General features: G+C 32.5%; 1 protein-coding gene across 3 annotated transcripts in view; it reads left to right on the top strand.

Moving 5' to 3' along the window:
• Positions 1-12,207, top strand: part of ADAM2 (ADAM metallopeptidase domain 2) — a 96,400-nt gene that overhangs the window by 48,411 nt on the left and 35,782 nt on the right. The window contains exons 8-10 of one of the 3 annotated variants that reach the window (XM_003823309.4): positions 1,821-1,892; positions 2,313-2,479; positions 3,512-3,593. The exons of the other annotated variants lie outside the window; for them this stretch is intronic. Of the exons in view, the coding sequence (XP_003823357.4) occupies positions 1,821-1,892; positions 2,313-2,479; positions 3,512-3,593 (321 nt within the window). The remainder of the gene's footprint in view (positions 1-1,820; positions 1,893-2,312; positions 2,480-3,511; positions 3,594-12,207) is intronic. 3 annotated transcript variants of the gene reach the window in all.

Here is a 12,207-nt window from a genome sequence, read left to right as displayed (position 1 = left end):
CATCCATTAGCAATTACTCCCAATCCCTCTGCCCTTACTTTCCTGTACCACAGGCCAAGCAATCACTAATTTACTTTTTGAATATACAGATTTTTCTGTTTTGCACATTTCATTTAAATGGTATCATACAATATGTAATGATTTATGACTATTTTTTCATTTACCATAGTGATTTTCAGGTTTATACATGTTATGGCATGGATTAGTACTGCGTTTCTTCTTACTGTAAAATAGCCTATTGTATCGCAATTTGATTACCTATTCATTAGTTGATGGACATTTCACTTTTTCCACTTTTAAGCTATTATGAATAACATTACTATAAACATTTGTGTACAAATTTTTGTGTGGCCATGGATTTTAACTCATATTGGATAGGTGTGAAGAATGAGAACTGTGAATTGTTGGATTATAAGATAACTCCTTTTCACGTTTGACAAACTGTCTTCAAAAATGGTTGCTCCATTTTATATTTCCATCAGCATGCATAAGAATTCCAATTTCTTCACATCCTCACCAACACTTGTCAATGTGTGTCTTTTGAATTACAGTGATTCTAATGGATGTGAATTTGTTTCTCTTTGTGGTTTTGATTTACATTTCCCTAATACACAATGAAATTGAGAATATTTGCATTTGTGTACTAGTCATTTGCATATCTTATTTGGAGAAATGTCTATTCACATTATTTGCACGTTTTAATTAGATTGCCTTTTTGTTGTTATTTGTAAATGTTCTTTATATATTCTATATACTAGATCTTTATGGGATATATATTTTGCAAATATTTTTACCATTTCTGAAGGTTGTCTTTTTGTTTTCTTGATGGTGTCATTTGAAGCAGGAAGTTTTTAATTTTGAAAATTTCATCTTTCTCCATTTGATTTTCTTGGATTCTTCTTCAAATATTAATCGACTGTAAATGTTAGAATCTATTTCTGGGCACTGAATTTCACTGATCTGTTAATCTAATAAAAGGCCAGTAACAAATTGTCTTGGTTACTGTAGTTTATAGTTAGTTTTGAAATTGAGATATGTGAATCCTCCAACTTTGTTCTTATTTAAAATTGTTATGGACATTCTGAATAATTTTCATTTTTCTGTGCTTTATTTCTGGATCATGATCCATGGGCACTTAAAAAAATGCATATTTGCTGTTTTATAGTGAAATGTGCTATAGATATCTATTGCCTTATAATTTTGTTATGGTCTTCAATATCTCTTGATATTTTTGCCTAGGTATTCTATTATTGAAAGCTGTTTACTTAAGTCTTTAAATACGATTGTTAAATTTTCTATTTCTCCCTTCAATTCTGTTATTTTTTGCCTTGTGTAATTCTCTGGCTCTGTTTTTGGATGCATACATGTTTATAATTTTTATATCTTCCTGATAGACATCCTAGCTCTCTTATTAGTGCTGTTTGTATGGTATATCTTTTAAGTTCCTTTACTTTTAGGTGAACTGTATCTTCAGAAATGTACTATGTCTCCTATACACACATCTAAACATTTTGGTTTAGAGCTAAACTTTTCTTTTAATAATTATTATAATTATTTTATTGATAGTAGAATTATACCTTTTTATAATGTTTAAAATTTTTAAATTTCTATGGAAAAAATATAAATTCCAATTCATATTTTTCAGTTTTATACTGAACATATAACATATAATTTGTATAAGAAAATAATGTCTAAAAACTAATATACTTGTAATTTAAATAATTTATTACTTCACCAAATTGAATTTTAAATGAAACAATAACAATCATTAAATGTTAAGCAATATATATTTATATCTAAAATGTAATAATATTTTACAGTATAATCATATGGGGTCTGATACAACTGTTGTCACTCAAAAAATTTTCCAGTTGATTGGATTGACGAATGCTGTAAGTGTTTGCTTCTTAGTACTTTTGCACTTCTTGTGTTACTAAAACAATTTCTACACCTCATTATGACACTACATGAATCCACATGTTGTGTGGCGTAGGGGAAATTAAGTTTTATTTTAAATTTTACTTATCTGAAGTGGGAATAATAATAATTGTATGCACGTAATTTGGCTACTGTAAGACTTAAATTATATAAAGCATGGGGTATGGGGCTTCCTTAAATGCAAGCATTATAAAATCTCAAGTATTACTTTTATTATTAGTAACATTTTAAACTTACTAATCTACTTTAAAAGATGAAATGCAGACTTATAGTTTAGTTGTTTAATATTTGTCATAAATTTGTTTTCAAACATATATATCTAATTTTTAAAAACTGTGACTTTTGAACATATTTTTGTATGTTTTCTATTTTAGATTTTTGTTTCATTTAATATTACAATTATTCTGTCTTCATTGGAGCTTTGGATAGATGAAAATAAAATTGCAACCACTGGAGAAGCTAATGAGTTATTACACACATTTTTAAGATGGAAAACATCTTATCTTGTTTTACGTCCTCATGATGTGGCATTTTTACTTGTGTAAGGATATCTTGACATTATATAAAGTTTATCTGAAGAAAATTTATGCAATTTGACCGACTATCTGACTGTTGATAAATGTGTATTAAAAAAATCTATTTTTTTCTTACACACACCATGTAAATATTTTTCACAACATGGTATTTATATTGGAATTACTGATATCAATTTATTTATAGGTTTGAAGTTAAAACTCACTCCTCAATCTTGTTCCCATATTACTTCTTTCCCTAGAGTATATACCACATTATTAAATATCTCACACAATACATAAAATTTTCACAATATCTATTTGGAGAAACATCTGAATTCTATAAATATAGTAATTCAGCCTTCTTGTTATGATTTGTTGTTGTAAATTAAAAAGTAAGAAAAGTAATTGAAACACTATGTTTTAATATCTCTAATATATCTGCACTGTGCTTAAGGTTTTAGTACATTAGCCTTCCTTTCTATTTAATAGACTCTGTTTTTCTTTTATCAATATTCAGAATATATATATATTATATGTGTGTATATATATGTATATATATAGAGAGAGAGAGAGAGAGTTTTTAAGATTAAGCATGGAGTTTTAAACATTTTACTTTTTATCTTCTGTCCCATAAATATGACATGCCTTTTTCATGTCTCTGGAAGGCTAATTTTGTCTGAATAATGAGAGACTTTAGTCCATAGAGTGATTCTGCTCATTAACCAGTTGCATTGCCTTAGCTTTTTACTTTTAAGGAATTTTATTTATTTTTATTATTTTTTGTTTTTTCTTCAGTTTTTCTGTTTTAGTTTTTTAAAATCTACGTAAAATGAATCTTTGTTATGTTACAGAAATCCATATAAAATACACTTTATTTGTTTTTAAAATTTATTTTATTGTTTTTAAAAGAAGCAGAAAGATTTAGTCACATCTTATGCTATGTTACATTAATGTTAGATGGAAATATTAATGATTATCATAAATGTAAAATTTGTCTTATAAAAATTCATATTAATTTTTACAAAATTATATGATTATGATCCCTTTTTAAACTTAAGTTACAGAGAAAAGTCAAATTATGTTGGTGCAACATTTCAAGGGAAGATGTGTGATGCAAACTATGCAGGAGGTGTTGTTCTGGTATGGTATATGTATAGAAAGTATGCTACATAAATTAGTATACAGTTACACATTTCCGTATTTAATTTTTATGTGTATTAAAATTTGCATTGTTCTAAGCGCCTTTGTCACTGTTGCTGATAGAAATGTTTAAACTATAAGAAGTACTTGTTCAATTCACTATGTATAAAAATTTTTCAATTTCCTATCATGAGTTCAAGATATCCTTTCTAGAAAGTTAAGGTAGTGAACTAGTTTAGTCTTACTGTAAAGTGCTCTTCAAGTTTTCATAATCTTAATATTTAATAATTAATTTCGGCTAAAACTTAGATTTTATATGTTTTCCTAATTATGTAGTGAACATAATTATTAACCAGATTAAAATAAAACATTTGAAAGTATCAGTCGCCTTAAAATGCTTCATAGGGTATAAGTAAAGAATAACGGAACCAAATGTCCTAATTGACATTAATTATCTTAGTAGAGAATGTTAGTGTATTCAAAACTGATATATTTTTGCCGTTATTTCATAATACTATCACTATTCTGACAAACAGAACTTGCCTTTTTGTTGTGTGAGTGTTTGTACAATATCTGCAGGAGTTTCTTAGAGGCAATGAACAAATGAAGTGAAGCTAAGTGAAGCAGTAAAGAGATGAATCAATTAAATGGAGATAAAAATAATTTCAACTTTTATTTTAGATTTAGGGCATACATATACAAGTTTGTCACCTGGGTATATTGTGAGATGCTAAGGTTTCGGATATGATTGATTCTGTCACCCAGGTACTGAGCATAGTACCCACTAGTTAGTTTCTCAACCCTTCCTCCACCCCCAGTAGTTCCTGGTTTCTAGTGTTACCATCTTAATGTCTAAGTGGACCCAATGTTTAGCTCCCACTTATAAGTGAGAACACACAGTATGTGGTTTTATGTTCCTGAGTTAATTCACTTAGAATAATAGTCTCTAGCTGCATCCATGTTGCTGCAAAGGATATGATTCTTTTTATGGCTGCATAGTATTCCATGGTTTATATGTACCACATCTTCTTTATCCGATCCACCATTTACAGACACTTAGGCTGATTCCATGTCTTTGTTATTGTAAATAATGCTGTGATAAACATGTAAGTGCCAGTGTCTTTTTGGTAGAATGATTTGTTTTCTTTCTGTCTTTCTTTTTTTTTTTTTTATTTGAGACAGAGTCTCTGTAACCCAGGCTGGAGTGCAATAGCACAATCTCGTTTCACTGCAACCTCCACCTCCCTGGGTTCAAGCAATTCTCCAGCCTCAGTCTCCCAAGTAGCTGGGATTATAGGCGCTCACCACCAAGCCCAGCTAATTTTTGTATTTTTGGTAGAGACAAAGTTTTGCCACATTGGCCAGGCTGGTCTTGAACTCCTGACCTCACGTGATCCACCTGCCTTGGTCTCCCAAAGTGCTGGGATTGACTTATTTTCTTTCGAGTATATACCCAGTAATAGGATTGCTGGATTGAATGGTAGTTCTGTTTTAAGTTATTTGAGAACTCTCCAAACTGCTTTCCACAGTTTCTGAACTAATTCTAGTCCCCCTAACAGTGTATAAGCAGTCTGTTTTCCTCATAGCCTCATCAGCATCTGTTGTTTTTTATTTTGTAATAAGAGCCATTCTGACTGGTGTGAGATGGTGTTTCATTGTGGTTTTGATTTGCATTTCTCTAATGATTAGCTGGTTAGCCATACACAGAAGAATAAAACTAGATGCCTTCCTTTCATCACATGCAAAAATTAACTCAAGATGGATTAAATATTTAAATGTAACTCCTCAGACTATAAGGGGTTCTAGAAGAAGACCTAGGAAACACCATTCTGGACTTTGGCATTGCCAAATAATATATGACTAAGTCCTCAAAAACAATTGCAACAAAAGCAAAAATTTACAAGTGAGATTTAATTAAACAAAGGAGCTTCTGCACAACAAGAAATATCAACAGAGTAAACAGACAACCTACAGAAAGGGAGAAAATATGCACAAACTATACATCTGACAAAGGCCTAATATCCAGAATCTATAAGGTGGTGAAACAATTGAACAAGCAAAAAACAAACAACCCCATTAAAAAATGGGCAAAATACATGAACAGACACTTCTCAAAAGAAGACATACAAGTGGCCAACAACATATGAAGAAAATGCTCAACAAAAATTAATCTTCAATATTTATGAACAAGTTTGGAGAATGTGGCTTATACTTATGCTCAAGTGATTTACCTGGTCTCAAATGCTGGAATTTGGCTTGTTTATTTCATCACATGCCACACTAAGGAATCAAAAGACTCTCCCATGGAGAGTGCAAGGCCTTCACTGATTAACAAAGAGGAGAGCAGAACTGATTTTCTCTATAGGGTGGGCTTCCAGCATGGGCAACATAGTAAGAACTCATTTCTACAGTAATTTTAAAAAATATAAATATTCGCCAGGCATGGTGGAAGGCCCCTGTAGTCCTAACTGAGGCAGGAGGATCACTTGAGCCTAGGAGTTCAAGGCTACAGGGAGCCAGGATTGCACCACTACACTCCAGCCTGGGCATCAGAGCAAGATCCCATCTCAACAATCACAACAAAATTTTTAAATTAGAGGCACGCTAGCTTCCAGGAAGAAGAAAATGCCATAATTTACTGGATAGTTTGTGCCTCATGGGCAGAGAAAAATGGTCTCTTTAGTGACGACAATTGGAAGAAAGCTTTTCTAGTATTCTTTCTTATTCTCCACAGTTATTTTGCCTGCCCTTTCACTGGAAAAATCAGCTATAGACAATGTTCACAGAAGAAAGATGTTGAAGAAAATAGTTGAAGTTCTGTCTTTTGATGTTTAAATTCCCACCACCCTTTCTACCTAATCCTGCAGGGCTGTAGATTGCAATTTAGAGTCTGTATCCTTCCAATGCTGCTCCTTCCTAAAAGTTTATATGTGAAACCACAGCACAAGTAGTTTTTGGATGAGTACAAACAAGAAAGAATAATCAGCATATGATTTTTCACTTAAATTTTTTTTTTTTCTTTTCGAGACAGAGTCTCGCTCTGTCACCCAGGCTGGAGTGTGGTGGCGCAATCTCGGCTCACCCCGCCTCCCGGGTTCAAGCGATTCTCCTGCCTCAGCCTCCTGAGTAGCTGGGACTACAGGTGCCCGGCACCATGCCCGGCTAATTGTTTATATTTTTAGTAGAAACGGGGTTTCACCGTGTTAGCCAGGATGGTCTCGATCTCCTGACCTTGTGAGCTGCCCGCCTCAGCCTCCCAAAGTGCCGGGATTACAGGCATGAGCCACTGTGCCTGGCCTTAAAATATTTAATTGACAAACATCATATATATTCAAGGGGTACAATGCGACAATTATACGTCTTTAGATATAGTCATGTTAGGGGTCACGGTTTCAGCATAAGAATTTGGAGTGGGAGGGAGACAATTTGGTCCATAGCAGTAGTCTAAAGGAAGGATGTTCTAGAAGAAATAATGAGGAATATTTAATTATGATGAAGGGGAAGATAGCAATCATAATGTTGTATGCATCTAATTACATGGCTTCAAAATATATAGAGCAAATATCAGAGAATAAAGGAAAAAGAGGTCCATAATCATATTTAAGAATGGAAAAAAACAACCTACCTCAGCAATGTAATTTTTCATTTTATCAAAATATATATTTCTAAAATCTTATACCAAAGAGCAACATTGCTAATGTAGAGTATTTACCAAAGCAAATAATATGGTGAGAAATAACGCAGTATCAGTAAATATTAAATGATTGAAATCTTACAGAGAAAAGTGTCTGAGCATTGTGGATTTAAATGAGAACCAACTAATAGAAATATCACTTAAAAATCTCGAAAGATTTGCAAATAAAATAATGAGATAACTCATTTTGAGCTAAGTGACATTAAAAATACAGCGTATCTAAACTTATGGGATCCCAAAAAGGCAGAGCTGAGAGGTAGTGCATTTATAGCTTTAATGTATAAATAAAAATAAGGTTAGTTTGAATGTAGATGATCTAACTCCATCTCCAAAAAGCATTATAGATGGTGAGTTAAGCTAAGAGATGCTATAAAGTAGGAAATAAGTTTTAAGGATAATATTGGCTATCAATGAAATACAAAATATAATGAAGAAAATCATCAAAGCTCAAACTAATTTTTTGAAGATATATACAAGTGATAACAACCTACCAAAATGGGTATCTTATTTCAAAAAAAGCTGAGAAAACAAATTATCCAAATATTAGTTGAATAAAGGGACATGATCACCACAGATCATACAGACATTACACATATAAGACGGCTTATCCTCAACCAATTAATGGCAATAAATATGGATAAAATTTTATGAATAATAAATTTTCTCAATTAAATAGAAAAGTAAATCTGCATCACCATTGAACCATTGGCATAGTTGAGTCTCCAATTAAAACACTTTCCTCCAAAACAAACAAAACATCTAGGCCCACATGATTTCCAAAAAATGGCTCCAAAATATTTAATGCTTGTAATAAGTTACTTTAGATAATACAAAAGGAGGGGCTAATTCCCACCTTGTTTTATGATTTGAGATTTATGTTAACTATATGTTAACAAAAAGAATTCTGCAATATATCAAAAGAGTATGACATGGTGAACACATAGAAATTATTCTAGGAATACAAGATGAATTTTATATTTGAAATCAATCATTATAATCTACTTTATTAACAAATAGATACAGAAGATACATTTGTTAAATTTAGAACCTACTTAGGACAAAAAAAAGCAAGATTGAATACTCTCAGCAAACTTAATGTAAAAAGAGACATCTTCAAGAAATGTTTGCCCATTCTAAGATCATGAAGCTATTCTATCCTCTAACACAAGCTTGATTGATTTGCCTTTCAATGTAGATGTATAATCCACATTAAAGAAATTTGTTTGGTGTAAAATAGGGGATAGAATCAGTTAGCTCACATTGGATAGGTAATTGCTTCATAACAACTTATTTAAAAGGTTAGTTTTCCCCCAAATAAATACAGTTGTGCCTTTGTAATAGAGATCAAGTTGCCATATTGCTGGCCTCTTTCCAGAATCTTTTATGACCATTGGTGTTTTTGTATGTCCTTCCACCAACACCACGTTGTCATAATGACTCTACCTTGATAGTGAAACATCAAAAATGGTAGTGTAAACCCTACTAATCTGTTATTCTTCAAGACTGTTTTAGGTATTCCAAGTCCTCTGCATTTCCATTTTAAAATCAGCTTGCAATTTCAACAAAACTGTTTGATTTTTATTGCTTTTTATGGAAACTTTAGATCAAGAGAGATTAGTATCAACAATATTGAGGCATTTTATCCATCAAATTCATAAACATATTGTGGAATATCCATATCCTGTAGTGCACTACACAGAAATTAAAAGAAGTACAGTTACACTCAAAATTAATGAATTTCCAAAACTATATTTTTAGAAAAACTAGCCAGAAATAAAATAATAAATACTTAATGGTGCCATTTTTATGAAGCTAAAGTGCAAGTAAAGATAAGCCATTGTACTGAGATCAAAATAAAGATTCTATTTTATGTGGAGGTAGTGCCTGGAAACTTGCTGAAAAGAACTTCCTGAGTGATGAAAATATTTTGTGTCTAGTACAAAGTAGTAGTTATACAGGTTCATGTGACACACACACACATGTGCACACACACACAAGTACATACATATGCACTTCCCCAATACATGTGTATATATGTGTTTTCACATAAGTATACATAAATTATACATACATGAATGTGTACATATGGGTACATAACTACACATAAACATATAAACACACACATTGATATGTATATGAAACTGTATCAAATCCAAAACATTATTTAAAAGGTATGAAAGGAACTTACAGTGAGCCAAGATGGCGCCACTGAACTCCAGCCTGGGCGAGAGTGCGAGATTCCATCTCAAAAAAAAAAAAAGAAAAGGTATGAAAGCACCACACAAAACAAGCTTTATAATAATTCCAAAGGGCAATAATTGAAAGAGATAACAATGTTTTAGTTTCAACTGTAAAAGGCAAAGATTATTTGATCGCATTTTCTCTACAAGTTTCAAACCCATTTGTAATATCACAGGAATTTTAACCCCTAAAGGGTAAGAGAAAGACCAAAAAATAACAACCATAGGATAATTTATATATCAATACTAATATAAAGCAGCAAAATATTCTTTAAATAAAAATCCATATGTATTTTGTTTCTATTACTTAAGATGAAACAAAATCTTAGTAGCATTATATAATGATCCTGAACATATATGTAGGTATATTCTAAAAATCTACTGAAATAGAATGCAAACAGTGAAACAGCTGTGAATATAGGCAAAATAAATTATTAAGTGTTCTTTCAATGATATTCTGGACTTGACTTTCTATTGACTGGGCTGTTTGCAATTATTGGGTGGCAGAGGTTAATGTGCAGATTTTTGTCTGGTAGAAATGCACATAATTTCTCTCTGGTGGATGAGATAACCCACATATTATTATTTATTATTCTCTAAAACACTAATCAGTTTTGTATCTAAAACCTACAATTCTATCCTAACATGTTTATTAATATACTCCTAGCTTCTCAAATGCTCTTTGATATGGTTTGGCTCTGTCCCCACCCAAATGTCATCTTGAATTGTAGCTCCCATAATTCCCATGTGTCATGGGAGGGACCCGGTGGGAGGTATTGAATCATGGAGGTGAGTCTTTCTCATGCTGTTCTTGTGATAGTGAATAAGTCTTATGAGACCTGATGCTTTCATAAAGGGGAGATCCCCTGCATGCGTTCTCTGGCCTGCCACCATGTAAGATGTGCCTTTGCTCTTCCTTCCTCTTCCACTATGACTGTGATGCTTCCCCAGCCATGTGAAACTGTGAGTCCATTAAACCTCTTTTTCTTTATAAATTACCCAGTCTTGGGTATGTCTTTACCCGCAGCATGAGAGAAGACTAATACACTCTTTGAATTGGCGTGAACATCTTACCAGTTCCTTGACTAAATAATGAGTTGAACAAAACATAACATGTGTTCATTAAAGAAAAAAAAGGCATAGATAGAATGTTGATACATAAAATTAGAGACGAGTGTTTTTTTAAAAAACTTATATGGCAGGCACATTTATAGAGAATGCTCACATGTTATGCAAAAAAAAACAAGTCTCAGTAAATCCCCACTTGTTTACAAATTTCTCAGTCTGATGATTGGCATATAAGAAGCCTAATAAATGCTTGTTGCTGTTATTATTTGAAAACTATGGTTCTAAACAGGTATATTCACCAAAAGAAAATTGTCTGCTTCGTTGAAATTTTTTGTCCCTAAATATATATTTTTTAAATTCAGTGTTAAATACAGTTGTGCTTTATTGTCACTTGCCTTTCAAATCAGAGATAATAATAACAAGAACCTGTAGGAAATTCTCTTACTGCTTTCCATATCTTTAAAATTTTTTTATACTAGTCTGGACTGAGCTGTGTCCCCTCTGAATTCATATGTTGAACCCTTAACCTCCACTGTGACTATATTCAGAGATAGGACCTGAAAGGTTAAATAGGTCATGGTGGGGGGCTCTAGTTCAGTAGGACTGCTGTCCATAGAAGAGGAGGAAGAGACACCAGAGATAAGGCTCTCCATGCGCACATAGAGGAAAGGCCAGCAAGAAGGCAACCTATTACAAGCCAAAAAGGTCTCAGCAGATGCCAACCAACCCTGCCAGCACCCTGATCTTGGACTTCTAGAACTGCGAAATTTCACAGAACTGCAAGGAAATAAATTTCCTTGATTAAACCATTAAGTCTTTGGTATTTTGATCCTATAATGATCAAAGACATTTGAAAGTGTCTTTGAAAGGAAATACAACAAAAGGAAAGATCAAAAATATATATACTAGTAAGAATACAGGGAAGGCAAGAGCAACTGAACATGAAGGAAAAAAAAAACCCTGCTTTTATACAAATGCCTAAAGTGAAATCACTGGATCTTGTTGTTTCCATCTTAGTGAATTATAAGAGAAAACAGGAAACAGGAGAAAAAGAGAAAAGTATAAAGATGCATTTATTGGTCAATAAGCCTTTTCTACAATATCTCAAAAACAGGATGGTTTAAAATAACAGTACCAGTATTAATATACTACTACAGTATTCAGCCTCTTGAAATTTAGCTGAATCCTTCAATTTATTCCCTGTAGAATCATTCTCTCTCCTTCTCCTTCCCCTTCCTCTCCTTCTTTTCCTTCTCCTTTTCATTCCTTTCTTCTTTCTCCTCCTCCTCGTCCTCCTCCTTCTTCTTCCTAACACTGTCTCTCTGAAAGCAGATGATACATTTAAAATGTGGAAATTTGATAAATGGAGTATTTATCCATGTGCATGCAAAATGTAGAGCCTTTGCAGTACCTCCACACAAGTAATAAAGAACTTTAATTGGTACCAAGTGTTGATGGAGGGAAGGGAGTCATTTTATCAGAGTCACAGACAGAAGGTAGACGTCCCATCAAGGGTTCAAAGAGACGTAAGCATCCTTGCAATGATGTAGTAAATACCTCACTTTCATTCACATCTCATTCTCTTCTCTCCATTAGAAAAAATCAAGGTAAA

This window comes from Pan paniscus, chromosome 7, assembly GCF_029289425.2.
Source record: "Pan paniscus chromosome 7, NHGRI_mPanPan1-v2.0_pri, whole genome shotgun sequence".
In the NCBI taxonomy this organism is placed as follows: domain Eukaryota; kingdom Metazoa; phylum Chordata; class Mammalia; order Primates; family Hominidae; genus Pan; species Pan paniscus.
This window is presented reverse-complemented; position numbering and strand designations above follow the sequence as displayed.